Consider the following 17323-nt stretch of genomic DNA (forward strand, 5'->3'; position numbering starts at 1 on the left):
CCATACTGCTTTCCATATTGGCTGTGCCAATTTGCAGTCCCACCAGCAGTGTATGAGTGTGCCTTTTCCCCCACATCCTCGACAACACTTATTTTTGTTTGTATTCTTAATAGCTGCCATTCTGACTGGAGTGAGATGAAATCTTAGAGTAGTTTTGATTTGCATTTCTCTAATTGCTAGAGATGTTGAACATTTTTTCATATATCTGTTGATCAATTGTATATCTTATTTTGAGAAGTATCTGTTCAATTCCTTGGCCCATTTATTGATTGGGTTTTTTTTTTGGTGTTAAGATTTTTGAGTTATTTATATATCCTAGAGATTAGTGCTCTAATAGTGCATATGGTAAAAATTTTCTCCCATTCTGTAAGCTGTCTATTCACTTCACTGATTATTTCTTTTGCTGAGAAGAAACTTTTTAGTTTGAATCCATCCCATTTATTTATTTTTGTTATTAATTCTTGCACTATAGGAGTCTTATTAAGGAAGTTGGGGCCTCATCCAACATGATGGAGATCTGGACCTACTTTTTCTTCTGGTTTAATTCCTAGGTCCTAGATTCATTTTGAGTTTTGCATGGTGAGAGATAAGAGTTTAATTTCATTTTGTTGCATATGGATTTCCAGTTTTCCCAGCACCATTTGTTGAAGAGGCTGTCTTTCCTCCAATGTATGTTTTTGGCATCTTTGTCTAATATAAGATAACTCTAATTATGTGTGTTAGTCTCTGTGTCCTCTCTTCTGTACCATTGTTCTACAAGTCTATTTTGGTGCCAATACCATGCTATTTTTGTTACTATTGCTCTGTAGTATAATTTAAGGTCCAGTATAGTGATGCCACCTGCTTCACTATTCTTGCTAAGGATTGCTTTATTTATTCTGGCTCTCCTATTTTTCCAGATGAATTTCATGACTTTTTTTTTCTATTTCTATGAGAAATGTCATTGGGATTTTGATTGGAATTGCATTAAATCTATATAGTGCTTTTGGTAGTATAGTCATTTTGACAATATTAATTCTGCCTATCCAAGAACAAGGTTGATCTTTCCATCTTCTAAGGTCTTCTTTAATTTCTTTCTTTAGTGTTCTATAGTTTTTCTTGTAGAAGCCTTTCACCTCTTTCATTAAGTTGATTCCCAAGTATTTTATTTATTTTGAGGCTATTGTAAATCCTCATTTCCCTTTCAGAGAATTTGTCACTGATATACAAAAATGCCTTTGATTTATGGCTGTTGATTTTGTATCCTGCTACTTTGCTGAATTCATTTACTAGTTCTAGAAGTTTTCTGGTGGAATCATATTGTCAGCAAATAGTGCTAATTTGAGTTCTTCTTTACCTATCCATATCCCTTTAATTTCTTTCATCTATCTAACTGTTCTGGCCAGTGTTTCAAGAACTATAATAACTAGAAGTGGTGAAAGAGAGCATCCCTGTCTTGTTCCAGTTTTTAGAGGGAATGCTTTCAACTTTTCTCTGTTTACAATGATATTGGCCTGGGGCTTGGCATAGATAGCTTTTATGATGTTGAGATATGTTCCTATTATCCCTAGTCTTTCTAGTGTTCTGAACATGAAACGGTGTTGTATTTTGTCAAATGCTTTTTCTGCATCTATGGAGATGGGTCATGTGGTTTTTATCTTTAAGTTTATAGGTGTGATGAATTTCATTTATTGATTTCTATATGTTGAAAAAAACTTGCATCCCTGGGATGAACCCCACTTGATCATAGTGCATTATCTTTTTGATGTGTTTTTGTATTCAATTTGCCAGAATTTTATTGAGAATTTTTGCATCTATGTTTATTAAAGATATTGGTCTAAAGTTTTCTTTCTTGGATGTGTCTTTGCCTGGTTTTGGAATCAGGGTGATATTGGCCTCATAGAATGAGTTTGGAAGTGTTCCCTCTTTCTCTGTTTCCTGAAATAAATTGAAGAGTATTGGTATTAGTTCTTCTTTAAAGGCTGTGTATCCATCCAGTCCTGGGCTTTTCTTGATTGGTAGGCTTCTGATGACATCTTCTATTTCATCACTTGAAATTGATCTATTTAAATTGTGTATATCATCCTGATTCAATTTGGGCAAATCATGACTCTAGAAACTTGTTGATGCCTTTGATATTTTCTATTTTATTGGAATACAAGTTTTCAAAATAATTTCTAATTATCTTCTGTATTTCTGTAGTATTTTTGTTATATTTACTTTTTCATCATGTATGTTAATAATTTGAGTTTCTTTCTACTTCTCTTCATTAGCATGGCTAAGGGTCTGTCAATTGTATTTATTTTTTCAAAGAACCAACTTTTCATTCTTTCAAATTTTTTAATTGTTTCTTTTGTTTCAATTTCATTGATTTCAGCTCTGATTATAATTATTTCCTGTCTTCTACTGCTTTTGGTGTTGATTTGTTCTTCTTTTTCTAGAGCTTTGAGATGTAATGTTAAGTCATTTATTTGTTGACTTTTTCTTCTTTTAAGGACTTAACTCCATACAATAAACTTTCCTCTTAGTACTGCCTTCATAGTGTCCCAGAGATTTCAATATGTTGTATCTGTGTTCTCATCACCTCTAAGAATTTTTTAATCTCCTCCTTGATGTCTTTTGCAATGCATTGTTCATTCAGTAGCATATTATTTCATCTCCTTGTGTTGGAGTAGCTTTTAATTTTTATTTTATCATTGATTTCTAATTTCATTCCATTATGATCTGATAGAATGAAGGATAGTATATCTATTTTTATATTTGCTAAGAGTTGCTTTGTGGCATAATATACGGTCTATTTTATAGAAGGATCCATGTGCTGCTGAGAAGAAAGTATATTCTCTCATTGAAGGATGAAATAGTCTATATATGTCAGTTAAGTCTAAGTTGTTGATTGTATTACAATTGTAATTGTATTGTTCAGTTTTTATTTGGAAGCTCTATTCATTGGTGAAAGATATGTGTTAAAGTCACCCAGAATTATTGCGTTGTGGTCTATTTGACTCTTGAACTTGAGAAGAGTTTGTGTTATGAACATAGACACCCCATTGTTTAGGTCATATATATTTATTATTGCTATGTCTTGTTGATGAATGGTTCCCTTAAGCAGTATGAAATATCCTTCTTTATCTCTTTTGATTAACTTTGGCTTGAAGTCTACTTTATTCGATATGAGGATGGAAACCCCTGCTTGCTTCCACAGTTCATGTGAGTAGTATGATTTTTTCCAACCTTTCATCTTCAGTCTGTGGATGTCTTTTCCTATGAGATGAGTCTCTTGAAGGCAGCATATTGTTGGGTCTTTTTTTTTTTAAATCCAGTCTTCTAGTCTATGTCTTTCGATTGGTGAGTTTAGGCCATTAACATTCAGGATTATTATTGAGACATGATTTGTATTTCTAGCCATTTTTGTTTTTTGGTATTTAACTTGACTTGGTTTCTTCTTTGATTAGTTTTTTCCTTTAGTGTAATACCTCCTCTTGCTGACTTTCATTGTTGTTTTTCAATTCCTCTTCATGAAATATTTTATCAAAGATGTTCTGTAGTGCAGGCTTTCTGATTTTAAATTTTTAACTTTTATCATGTAAGGTTTTTATTTAATCATCAAATCCAAAGCTTAATTTTGCTGGATATAAGATTCTTGGTTGGAATCCATTTTCTTTCAGAGTTTGGTATATACTGTTCTGGGATCTCCTGACTTTGAGGGTCTGGGTTGAAAAATCTGCTGAGGTATGAATTGGTCTCTCCCTGTATGTGATCTAATTTCTCTCTCTTGTGGCCTTTAAGACTCTATCCTTAGCCTGTATGCTAGGCATTTTCATTACAATGTGTTTTGGTGTGGATCTCTTGTAATTTTGTGTTTATTTATTTTTTTTATATGGTGCTGAGGATTGAACCCAGTGCCTCATCTGTGCAACGCAAGCACTCTACCACAAAGCCACAACCCCAGCCCTTACCCTTCCCTTTTTAGTGAAATTCCCCTGTGACTTTTTCACTGTTTTAACATGTTTAGATAAGGAATCCAGCAGGTCTAACTTGTTTTTCTCTCTGCTGCTTATTTACAGATCTCAGAAAATTTCCACTGTGACCTGAACTCTGACCAGTTTAGAGGATTTCTGCGAGCTCATACACCCTCAGTTGACCCATCGAGTCAAGCAAGATCTGCAGTCTTCTCAGTCACCTACCCATCCTCAGACATCTACCTGGTAGTCAAGGTAGTTAAGCACAATGTGATTTGCACATGCTAATGTTCCCATTATTGCTTTATTCCCAGCCTGTGTGTGGGGTGAAATGACAGAATATGTCTACATGTCCTTCATGGGATTTGAATTGTTTCCTTCTCAACTTGCTCCTTTTGCCTTATCAGTAAAGTCTGTTTGGCTGTTTTGTTTTCACAGTACTAGGGATTGAACCCAGGGCCTTGTACATGCTAAGCAAGTTATCTACCAACTGAGCTACATTCCAGCCCATAAATTCTGTTTTGAATACTAGAAAGTCTTGGGTTTTTTGGAGTCCTACAGTCATATAGATACATGACTGACAAATACCTAAACTTTCTGAGATACATCTGCCAAGTGGAAATGATCACAGTGACCTCAGTGAGTAGTTGTAACTTCACATTAAAGCCTTGTCCTTCCTCCTAACTAAAGAATGTGAACTCTGCTGTGGGAGAAAGGAACAACATCTTTCTTGTAGTTTCCTCACAATGTTCATGTTTTCTCAGAAACCCTCAGCTAAATGTTTCCAAGTTTAATCTCTGACAGACTGAGGTAAGGGACTGTGATTTTCAACTTTCACTCTCCCTTTCTACCACTATCCCACATACTGTGCCTATGGAGAGTCAAAATCTGTGGGGCCATTGCAGATAGAACCTTCCATTCTATGCTGTACTCTTGGCTGATGTAAGAAAACCATAGACTTTTGCCACATGCCAACACAATTGGATAGAATTCAACAGCAGTGGGTACTTAATTAACCTCAAGCCAAACAATTGGGCTTATTGACTCTACACCAAGATTGTAAAACAAATGAAAACAGCAAATCCCGGTATCTGATTTCGTATACATTCAGCCTTCTGCGTTTAGAACATTTTCTATTTAGCTCAGTATCTTATGTCCATAATCCCAATGATTTGCCCAGGATCTTGTGGTAGTAGCATATAGATTCCAAATAATTCAGATAACTTAGAAGTTACTTTCTTGACACCATTTTACAAAAACTATGAAAGATGGGAATAATGTATTGTTTGAAGGGAACCTGATTAAGCTTGTGGAAAGTATGGTTGAAAAATTGTTGCTAAAAAGACACATCTATAGTTGTCAAACATGTCCTTTCCATTGCAGTATTACTTAGAGATTCAGAACATTTAGCTTAAATTACACTGTGGCTGTCCTACAAATTCACAGTTGTCTCTTGATCTAGGAAACCAATAAAACCAACACCAGTTTTATGGAGTAAAATTGTATTTCAAACTTTACTTCTTAACAGATGACTTTATTTTGATTGATCCATAGTAGGTTACCAAATAACTGTGGTAATATCTTTTGATTACTATCACCAACGAAGTGTGTTCCCAAACTTTCAAATGTATAAATGTATTCATTTGGCAATAACAAACATACTTTAAATTATCTGGATATAATTGTGAAATTTAAATATATATAGCAAGACAATGCCTAGTTTGCTTTCTATTTATCTTTACCATTTATCATTGCTGCTTTTCTCCTAAATATGTAGTAAATGGTGTTGTAATACTTAGCTCATACGGGTAGGCATCATTTGATAAAGAGGGGCTTCTTTCTATCGTATTTTTAGTCTCAAGATGAATAACAGGATTTCAACCATATTTTAGGTACAGTCACCTAGTTCAAGTATTAAATATGCTATGACTTTAGGAGGTCATTTCACGTATAAAGATTAACCTTAAGCTTTCTAAGAATTGTTTTAAAATATACAAATCAGACTGAACAGAGATGAAGGAAGCCTCTCTACTTTAAAAGTCCCAGATGGGCCTGAGGTTGTGACTCAGAGGGAGAGTGCTAATCTAACATGCATATGGCCCTGGGTTTGATCTTCAACCCTGAAAAAAAACAGCCCCTCATTATTCTAATATGCTCCTTTGCCCTAGCTCCCACGGTTGTGAGGACTCATGCATTTCACAACATACACTTTTACACATCATTCATGAAGGACCATACCATGGGCATTGTATCACCCTGCGGTTCCTTCTCATGAAGTACTTGGAGTCTCCCTTGCCCAGTATTGTCAAGGGATAATACCTCCTGCTCTGGTTGAATCTGGACTTTTCTGCTTCCAGATTCTGGTGATCCTTTTGCCATGGGTTTCAAATAAAGCCAGGGCATTCCCCATCCTTGCCTCAGGATCCTGATTAAAATATTCATAATCTTATGTTCAACGTTTATTTTAAAGAGCATGTTTTTAATCATTGACTTCATGGAAAAGATTAGCTTCCTTCTCATTTATTGTACAAGTTCCTGTCTATGAGCTTCAAGAGAATGGGGACCATATTTATTATGTTCACCACCTAATCTCCCCAGTAGCTATCACCATAAATGTTTTTTGAATGAATGAAGGAATTTGGATAAACAGGAACACAAGTCAGTTTCTAGTTCAATTACTACTTGTGTTTCCAATGTGGTACATCCCTCATGGGACCAACCTTTCCTTCAAGCTGTGACAATAAGAAAGGTTTTTACATTCTTCTATGGGAAGATAGACCCTGCTTGGAATGCTTCCTGAAACAGGTGTCTATTGAGCCACATCATGCCACTTCCTTTGAAACCCCATTAATGCTCTCTCCATCAGTAGGGTATGCTGGTTTAAATACTTTGTGCTTAACTGAGCGTGCCTATTAAAATCATGTGTCTGTGGAATATGTTGACCTAAATTTCTTCTTCAAGGACATCTCAACTAATGGCTCAAGTTAATGGGCCTAAATCCACTTGTTTTTCTCATCAACATCAAAGTTAAATTTTCTTTGCACAGAGAATTAGGAAATTTCAAATTTCTCCTTTTCCTTTTCCTAAACATAGTGCCCAGATTTATGGCACCTCCCACTAGTTCCTTCACCTGAAACAAAATGGAAGGTGCTGGACAGTTATAGCATTCATTCATCTCCCAGCCAGCTAGCAAATTGAGAAGCTGCACATCTACAGTTTTTGACTTTCTTTACAAGTCTGCTAAATCCAAAGTAGTAGCCCTAATAGGAAACACAAGGGACACAATTACAGATAATTTATTCTGTTCATTTATTCATTTTGTGGAAGGTTATAGTCCCCAACTTGACTTTTATGGAAACCATATTTCTTTTTTACTTTGTTAGCCATAATAAAGAAAATGAGCTTTTCACTTCCTACATATGTCTCATGGGTTTTGTTTTATAAAATAACTTTTATTGCATTTTTATTATGGATATAATACATGTTTATGGTTTAAAAATAGAAACTACATATCAGCAATAGGAAGAAAATAAGAATCACACATAATCCCACCATACAAAGATAACTACTGTTAACATTTGCTGTGTTCCTACTATCATCCTTTTAACATGTCTTCTTGACTTTTTTACAAAACTGTGTGGTACACTTCACACTATTTTTTAAAATCAGAAAACATATATTATGGGCACCCTATGCCATTGAACATGTTTTGGTTTTGGTTTTTGGTTTGGGGTTTTTTTTGGGGGGGGGTGGGATTTTTGTTTTGTTTTGGTTTGGTTTTGGTACAAGGGATTTAACCCAGGGACACTTAACCACTGAGTCACATCTCCAGACATTTTTGTATATTTTATTTAGGTCTCACTGAGTTGCTTAGGGCCTTACTAAGTTGCTAAGGCTGGCTTTGAATTTACAATCCTGCCTCAACCTCCGGAGCCACTGGGATTACAGGCGTGTGCCACTTTGCCCAGCTTGAACATGATTTTGATGGCTGCAGAGATTCCACTATGTGGATATAATTAACTCACTTATTTTAATATTATTCTTATTGGTAGGTTGAAAAAGTCCTTCAACAGGGAGAGATTGCTGACTGTGCAGAACCCTACATGGTTATCAAAGAAAGTGATGGAGGAAAGGTATGATGATTTGATTATTGGTAAATGATTAAATCTTAGAATTAGCAGATATTTACAGAGGTGTTCCACAAAATAGTTCATGTGGTCTAGACTATAATATGTCCCCATATGAAACACTAATAAATTGTATTTAAACAAAAGAAGAAAGAGAATATATTATTGATGATAATCTTTAAAAGTAATAAATTATTGAACTCACAAAAAATTACATGCACCATTGTAAGACTGTAAAATTTGGCCAGGGCAAAAACCATATCCAATCATCTTGCTTCTGAGGCTCTGACGCAGATGATTGGGAGGGCTCTGGAGACCCCATAAAATTAAACAGTACTAGAGATCTCCTGACCTTTCTCAACACCATGGGGCATTGTCCTTTCCAGTATCAATAACTGGTAATTGGCTGTGACTACTGTGCATCATAAATTAATTAGTAAATTACAGGTCCCAAGCCATTAAGCACCAATTTACAGAAATTCTCCAAATGATTTTTAAACCTGACCTTTCTCAAATAAGACTTCCCTAATCAGACTAATACCTTTGAAATAAATTGATTGAACTCAAAACACTTCTTTTTTTTTTCCCTTTATCATTCAATCTGAACTTGAAAAGAACACACTGGAAGTCTTGTCAACTTAATGAAGAAGTTGTTGGCAATATTTACAGTTCTTATTGAAGTTTTCCAAGGCAACTTTTGTTTAAAAAAAAAAAATCTTTGGGGGGATCTTGGTAGATGATGGATTAAATTTTTATCCCAATTTTCTCTCATGAGAACTAGATCATACAACTAGATCTGAAAGAAGCGCTTGTGGATTCACTGGTATATTAATCCTTGGACATTTCTTTTATAGTGGAAGTTACAGTTTACTTATAGCCTGCTTCAACCTCCTCCTATAATCATTGTTTTCTGATCAGCTAGACTTCTGGTGCAAGTTGAGATATTTTCTGCTGATTCACTCTCTAGTCAGTGGAGTCGGGGTTTGCAGATGGCTGGCATATCCATGTTAGAAGTAGTTGACTTGCTGCTGGTGCCATACTGTTTGTTTCAGCTCATCTCTTTCCATTTTCCTCTAGAGTAAAGATAAAATTGAAAAACTGAAACTGCAAGCTGAATCCTTCTGCCAACGTTTAGGGAAATACCGGATGCCCTTTGCCTGGGCTCCTGTGAACTTAGCCAGCATCTTCAATGTCTCCACCCTTGATAGGGAGGTAACTGATGTGGAGCCCACAGTTGGTAAGATTTTCATCTGTTGTAAGGTGGGAAGGGATCCCCAGTGTACTGACTCTGAGGTCAATGCTTAATAGTGAGGCTTAAGAGAGCAGGAAGGTGTCAGAGACAGGAAGGAGGAAAGAAATAAATAGAATGTAAAACTGTCCTGCCTGAATTGCATATGTTTGATTGGACAGGGATCCTCAAAACAATTGCCATGAACATTTATGGAGCTTAGGTATACTCTCACATTAAGAATTTTGGTTGGAATTTTCTGGATTTTTTTAACATTTCAAAAGATTAATTTTTAGTAGTCACTCCCTCTCAAACAATAAAAATTATTAAAAATAACAAAAAATATAGTAATCATCCATAGTGTGTTAAAGACACCACGCTTGGCTCCTGGATATAGAAACAGCCTCTATTACAAAGGCTTTGCTTTGAAAAGCAAAACTCAGGTTTCACAGCAAAATTTCCAGTTTTTCAGTTTATTTTGCCAAGTGCAATGAAAGAATGGGAGCTAAAAGAATATCTAGTTACTGTTCCAATTCACTTTATTAATTTCTCTCTTTTTCATCACCTCCCCCTTGATGAACAATTAATGTCCTACAGTTTATACATGGAGCTGTCCAAATGATTTTAAAATTTTCAAGTGGGCCCCACCACCCTGCCCCCCACCACCTGTGGCAGGGTTTCTGTTTTCCTAAATGCCTTTGAAATCAGCAAATATTTAAGTCTACCTTCAGATTCTTTATGCATTCCTTAGCTCTGCTGTTTACCAGGGAGTGGAAGAAAGGGTATTTGTTATTGATGCTTTTCTTCTGAAGTTACTGTTGCACAAATTCTAGTTAACTCCTGGTTTATTTCTAATTTGTTGATAATAAACCTCATTTGACTACATTCTGACCCCACACCACAATTTTTAACACCAACTTCTATGTATACCCTTTTTTAAGTATAAAGGATAGCCTTATTTGAAAGTGTTACATGGGGAGCTTAGAGGGCTCCGTCAGGTAGTTTAGCACAGGGCTTGTTGAGACCTCAGTGATCAAAGGTCAAGGGTAAATTAACCTGACTACAAGGCAACCCAAGATGCAGTGTATTGTACGGAATTTACATGGATAGTGCTAGCAAGAAACTGTACTTCAGCAAGAGAGTTGGAAATAGATAAGAAAATATTCAAAGGCAAGAATTGGAACTATTAGAATTTTAAGTAATTTGACTGTATACAACAGAACCCCTGAGTTTTGCATTGTAAAAGCCACAAGATGATTTCCAACTGAATTCACAAAGGACAGAGATAACTAGACAGAATTCCAGGGTCTTGACCCTGTCTCATCCTCATCACAAAGGTCAACAACGGAGGCAGAAACTGAGTTCTCTTGCCTAGTCCACATGAGAGAGGCAAGCTGGATCCAGAATGTACTCAGGCTGACCCCAGCATGTTTGGGTCACAGTCCCAAATGCATTCAGGGATATTTAAGTACTTGCCTTTCCCAGTGGAATGCAAATGTAAAAATAAAACAAAAGCAAACTGTGTCCTGACTAAATAAAGCTTACCAGGAGATCCTGTTCTGGCTGCAGCTCTGGATTTTTGCTGGTGGCATCTGGCCTACCCAGTCTCATGTGAGAGGGGCCCAGGGCTGCTCATGGCCTCTCCATTCTCATCCAACATGAGGACTAAGAAAAGTGGGGGCCCACAGAGGGGAAATTTTATTCAAAACAAGAATGGCCATGTTCAACGGCTTTCAACCTATCTTAAGATGTTAAGATATGGGAGAATTAATGACTGCTGTGTATGGAAACAGAAAGGTACACTTTCAAATGACAGTTGTTTTGCTTTAAAGGGAGAAGCTCTGCAGGTGATCGGAGGAATTTGTCCCAATCTAGGAGGCTTTCTGAACGAGCCCTCTCCTTGGAGGAAAATGGAGTTGGATCCAACTTCAAAACCACCCCCATGACCATTAACAGCTTTTTCAAGCAGGTATCTTTGTTACAGTGGATCTGGATTTGTCCAGGCAGTGGTATGAGGGCTAGTGCCCTAAGGAGGAGTCCAGGTAGTGATTAAGAGAGCAACCAGTTAAACTCACGAAGCCTCAGTTTCATTATGTACAGAACAGAGACGATAGTGCTTGCTTCACACAGTGGTTGGAACAGTTCTACGACACAAGGGATGTGAAAGCTAGATTATGGTACATGCTCAGAGTGCTAGCTATGTCAATTGAGAGATGGATTTGTTTCTGTTCATACAAACTGCCTATTTGAACTGTCTTGGTCAGTGCATTTAATAGGCTTTGAAGAAAGTCTGGACAACATGTCATTTCCCCACTGGTGTCCAGGTCTCCTGGCTTAGCTGTCCTCGTCATCTCTGTTCCATGTGCAAACTTGCCAGGACTCCTTCTTGCTTATAGAGAATGACCATTCCAGATGATGCTCTTGGTTAGTTCAATAAACATTAAGACTATCTAAAAAATAAAAACCTTCCCAGAGTTCTCAAATGCAGAGACAGAAGGTAAAATGATGGTTGCCAGAGACTGAGAAAAGGGGACAGGGCGTGGTTGTTTGAGGAATATAGAGTTCTAGGGGTTTTTGTTTGTTTTGTTTCATTTTATGGGTTTTTTTTTTTTGCAAGATGAAAGGGGTCTGGAGTTTGCATGATAATTTAAATGTACTTACCACAACTGAACTGAACTGTGCCTTAGAAATGCTTACGATGATAAATTTTATGTTATTTATATTTTGCCCTGGGGAGGCAGGGCAACTTGATTTAGACTTGGTTTAACTGTTTGACTCTTCTGGAAAAATCTTACACAGCTCAAGCAGTTTTCATAGGGCATTTAAAAGTATTGTATTAACAAACCAAAATGCAGAAGGAATGCTGAGGGGGTCCATGTGTAGAAATAAATAGAAAAGGACTGAAAGGGTTTCTATCCAGGATACTCTCCTTCCTGATTGCATTACCTTGGGTGACAAGGTATTTGACTCAATTAAGTCTGAGTGTTCTCCTTGGGGCTGACATAGCTATGGGTTGTAGTAAGGATTAGACATCATGCACATGAGTGTCCTTTAGCAGAGTGCCAGCCCCAGGGTGTGCATGTAGAGGGGAGGTAGCACTTATGCTTAAACTTTTTCAAGGTAAATGTAAAAAGAATGAAAGAGGGAAAGACACCTTCTCCATCTTCACATCTCTGAAGAAGAAAGTAAAACTAGGGAGTAAAACTGTCATCTGTGGATTGAAGGTGTGGTGAGAAGCTCATGGCTGGGATTCCGAAGGGTCAAATAGGTTCCTTAGAATGCAGTAGAAGCCCCGTCCACAGCAGGGCTGATAAGAGGCTGGTTGATTTCCTGTTGACTGTTATCCTAATTTCTATGAAAAACCTGTTAGAATAAAACTTAAAGGTAAAAATCTTCCCCAGCAGTCAGACCTCCTGAGTCCAGGAGTCCATAGCACATCTCCACCAACCCCACCTTCTCTCTCGGCAGGAGGGAGATCGCCTCAGTGATGAAGACTTATTCAAGTTTCTTGCTGACTACAAGAGATCTTCATCCTTACAGAGAAGAGTCAAGTCAATTCCAGGTGTGGATGGATTGTCTTTTTCCTCTTAAACTGCCCCCAAACTACTTGTGATGAGATTCATTCTTTGTCCAATACTATGATTTACAAAAATCATCTTCCACTTGCGATGTGGGAGGCTTGCATTCGAAATTAAGAATCTGGGGGCTGGGGATGTAGCTCAGTTGGTAGAGTACTTGCCTCCCATACAAAAGGCCCTGGGTTCAATCCCTAGCACCACAAAGAAAAAAAAAAAAGAATCTGAATTGGTCTGCATTTTTGGCAGACCAAATTTTTGTTAATGTTTTCTATTTATTAAAGAATTGATTTTGTAAATAATATATTCTAGATCTGGTTTCTCAGATAATTTTTTGAACAGAGGAGCCTCTTTTATCATATGTAATATTATATGGAAACCTAGTATTTAAAAAATAAATGTGAACTGCTTTGAGGGAAGGTAAAGATGCTTTCCTTATTGTCAGCACAGTATTCCATAAGATATTTCTACAGCACCCTGGGGTACCAAGGAACTCAATTTGAAAACCACCAATTGTTACTGCCAGCAAAACAGGGAAGTTATTTAGCTGTGTATTACTATAGTGTGATAGTTATGGAAGGAACTTTAAAGATCCTCTGATCCATTCTTAGTCATATCACAATTTCTTGCCTTTTATTTTATAGAAACCTCATCTCAAAAGTTGTCATGACATGCTTTTTCTCAAACTACGGGAAATTATCTAGGAACTCCAAAATTCTCACTCTCACAAATTACCCTTATATTCATAAAAGAAATACAGTACAATGTGGGGTGCATGCATTTGAAGTTAAAATCTGAGTTGGTCTGCAGGTTTGGGTCTTTCTAGATCCCTCTTACATGACAATTTCTGTGCTGAACTCTCTCTAGGCTTGCTCAAACTGGAGATATCTCCAGCTCCAGAGATCATCAACTGCTGTCTGACTCCTGAAATGTTGCCCATGAAACCCTTTCCTGAAAACCGAACACGTCCACACAAAGAGATTTTGGAATTTCCAATCCGAGAAGTGTATGTCCCTCATACCATGTACAGGTAAGAAACAGGCTCTTGGAAAACCGTGACACCCACCTCTGGAGTTGTGTTTGGATAATGCTTTTCTCGTCCTCCAACATATCTTTCTACTTGCTAGGTTTGGGGGAAAGCAAATGTGATGGTTATGTAACTATAGATAATTGGTAGATCTCTTTCTAAAAATGGTTTATGTAATTCTCCTTAACAAGAAACTGTTTCTAAAGTGCAATTTAGATTATAGTGGCTAATTTAGATTCATATTATAGAAATGAAATGGCTCTACTAATCAATAACTTGGTTTTCTTCTGTGCACAAAGACATAAAAGAAAAAAAACAGTATGACTTCAATGTCTGACTTGTCTAAAAGATGGGTCTTCAGCTCAAGGCCAGCTCTACCCAAGAGAATTTACAGCAATGACAGAAATGTTCTGTACGTGTGCTGGTTGATACAGTAGCTGCTAAACTATTCAGCATTTGTTCTGTATTTGAAATGTGGTTAGTGCAGTGTCAGAACTAAAAATCTAATCTTATTTAGTCTGAATTTAAATTTATGTGGCAACATGTGGTGACTACCATATTGGAGAGCAAGGAACTGGACTCTGAGGTCCTGAAAGACCAGGCTGCTTTGGGATCTGAGAGTCACATGTGTTGCCACCCGATCCTTCATGTGGGATCTGGGAAGGATCTCTTGTCAAGACACATCTGCCAAAAGCATTGCTGCTCGTGTACTTTAAAAAAAATAAATAAATATTTATTTTTTAGGTGTAGATGGACACAACACAATACCTTTTAATTTTATGTGGTGCTGAGGATTGAACCTGGGCACCGCCCATGCTAGGTGAGCGCTCTACTGCTGAGCCACAATCCCAGCCCCTGCTCATGTACTTTTATTGTTTGTTTTGAGAAGATTTTTTTGAATTACACACACAAAAAAAAAGTTTTTCCATCTTTTCTCCACCATCCAGAAATGATATTTTATTGTTTATGAGTTTTTAATTTTTAAATAGAACATAAAATTAAATCATAGTGATTAAATGAAGCATCTTTATCCCCAGTATCTGACTGCAGACTTCTACCGTACCTCCCAGTCTTCACTAGCATCATGAACACTTGTGTGTTCTTCCATTTTCTCTGGTTTACACATGTGCATGCATGCACACACATGCATATGTATCTGTGACTACTGAAGGGTTTTTATTTATTGTTTTTGTTAGTTTTTTGTTTTGTTTTGTTTTCTGGCACTGGGGATTGAACCCAGGGGTACTTAACCACAGAGCCATATCTCCAACCCTCTTTTATTTTATTTTTTTTTTTTTTTTTATTGGTTGTTCAAAACATTACAGAGCTCAAGACATATCATCTTTCATACATTCGACTCAATTGGGTTTTGAACTCCCCAAATACATAATACAGACTCACTTCTGTTACATACTCACATTTTTACATAATGGCATATTAGTGACTGTTGTATTCTGCTACCTTTCCTATCCCCTACTATCCCCCCTCCCCTCCCCTCCCCTCCCAACATCCCTCTCTACCTCCTCTGCTGTTGTTCAATTCTCTCCCCTTTTTTTCCCCCCACCCCCTTGCCCCTCATAACCTCTTATTATTTTGTGTATCACTGAAGGTCTCCTACCATTTCCATATGTTTTCCCTTCTCTCTTCCTTTCTCTCCCCCCATTCGTCTTAGTTTACTGTTAGTCTTTTCCTCATGCTCTTCCTTCCTGTTCTATTCTTAGTGGCTCTCTTTATATCAAAGATGACATTTGACATTTGTTTTTTAGGGCTTGGCTAGCTTCACTTAGCATAATCTGCTCTAATGCCATCCATTTCCCTGCAAATTCTATGATTTTGTCGTTTCTTAGTGCTGCATAATACTCCATTGTGTATAGCTGCCACAATTTTTTTATCCACTCATCTATTGAAGGGCATCTAGGTTGGTTCCACAGTCTAGCTATTGTGAATTGTGCTGCTATAATCATTGATGTGGCCGTATCCGTATAGTGTGCTCTTTTAAGGTCCACAGGGAATAGTCCAAGAAGGGCAATAGCTGGGTCAAATGGTGGATCCATTCCCAGCTTTCCCAGGAATCTCCATACTGCTTTCCAAATTGGCCTCACCATTTTGCAGTCCCACCAGCAGTGAACAAGTGTCTTACTAAGTTGCTTAGCACCTTGCTAAATTGCTAAGTCTGGCTTTGAACTTGTGATCTTCCTGCCTCAGCCTCCTGAGTTGCTGGGATTACAGGTGTGTATCCCCTCACCTCGTGTGAATGATATTATTTTTATATTCTCTTAAAATTTTCATAATGACCTCATACTCCACATGCACTTTTTTTTACTTAACAATATTTTTTCTTCTCCCTTTTTTATTACTATGTACTCATGAATTTTATTGACTCAATGCCTTACATTCAGTTAGTCTTCTTTCTTTTAAGTTAGTTGGATTGCCATGAATTTAAACAGTGGGAACTCCTAAACATCTTGCATTTTAGAATTTCAGAGTATGTCACTCCTTTTAACTGCTGAATGGTATTCCTTTGTTTGAAGAAGCCATGTCTTATTTGTCCATTTCACTCTTGATAGACATTTGTGTTTTTTTCCAATGCTTGACTCTCACCAACACTGTCAGTGAGTTTTTGTCCTTATCTGTGCACGTTTCAAAGTTTGAATATGCCTAAAAGTGAAATCGCTGAGTCACTGCTAGCATGCATTTTCGGATTTATTTATACTGCTTGTTTCCAAAATTGCACCAGTTTGCTATCCTGTCATCAGTGTAAGAGAATTCCTGTTTCCCCAGTTCCTCATCTGCACTTTGTATTCCATATGTGGGACTCAGATGCAAAAAGCTTCAGAGTTCACCTCATCCAAATGCCCCTGCACATTTCCTGATTCACAGAATTGAGACGCAGAAAGAGAAGGTGAATGGTTCATTGGGATCAAAACTCACAGTGAGAGAGACAAACAACACTTACATAGAATCAGAGCTCTTCCTTACACATGTGTGTGCCCCAGTTAATCCATCCTAACACAGCTCTTCGTTTTCTATCCTCATTCTTTAAATGCCAATTCAGCCCCCAAGACCTCCTCCTAGATAAGATAAGCATTCTTAGGATGCAGTCCTTTCAATTCTCACTCCCTAGAGGGAGATGAAGGATAGAAAATGTTTGCTTGGTAGATGCTATGTTTGTGTCTTTTATAAACCTTATCCTATAATTGGAAAATAACACTTGCAGCATTGGAATAAACTCGTACCAAATGAATTCTACCGGTTATCCAGCTTCCCCTCAGCATTTAATCACCCATGGGAGTCATTTATAACTCTCTTTGCTCCATGCTGCAGACATTATCCCTTAATTACATCACAGCAGGATTAGAATGCATTTGTACACTGAAAGACTCAGAAATGTGGGCGTGCTAAAGAGGACACGTCTGGACAGATTGCTG

At 37.3% G+C, this 17323-nt stretch overlaps 1 protein-coding gene across 5 annotated transcripts in view; it reads left to right on the forward strand.

The window, feature by feature from the left end:
* Dock8 (dedicator of cytokinesis 8) overlaps nucleotides 1–17323 on the forward strand; it is a 221015-nt gene that overhangs the window by 96359 nt on the left and 107333 nt on the right. For all 5 annotated transcript variants that reach the window (XM_078047567.1, XM_078047566.1, XM_078047569.1 and 2 more), the window contains 6 exons: nucleotides 4044–4193; nucleotides 7991–8071; nucleotides 9143–9302; nucleotides 11126–11262; nucleotides 12762–12855; nucleotides 13736–13898. In XM_078047567.1, the coding sequence (XP_077903693.1) occupies nucleotides 4044–4193; nucleotides 7991–8071; nucleotides 9143–9302; nucleotides 11126–11262; nucleotides 12762–12855; nucleotides 13736–13898 (785 nt within the window). The remainder of the gene's footprint in view (nucleotides 1–4043; nucleotides 4194–7990; nucleotides 8072–9142; nucleotides 9303–11125; nucleotides 11263–12761; nucleotides 12856–13735; nucleotides 13899–17323) is intronic.

Source organism: Ictidomys tridecemlineatus, chromosome 4 (genome assembly GCF_052094955.1).
Source record: "Ictidomys tridecemlineatus isolate mIctTri1 chromosome 4, mIctTri1.hap1, whole genome shotgun sequence".
Taxonomy (NCBI): Eukaryota; Metazoa; Chordata; class Mammalia; order Rodentia; family Sciuridae; genus Ictidomys; species Ictidomys tridecemlineatus.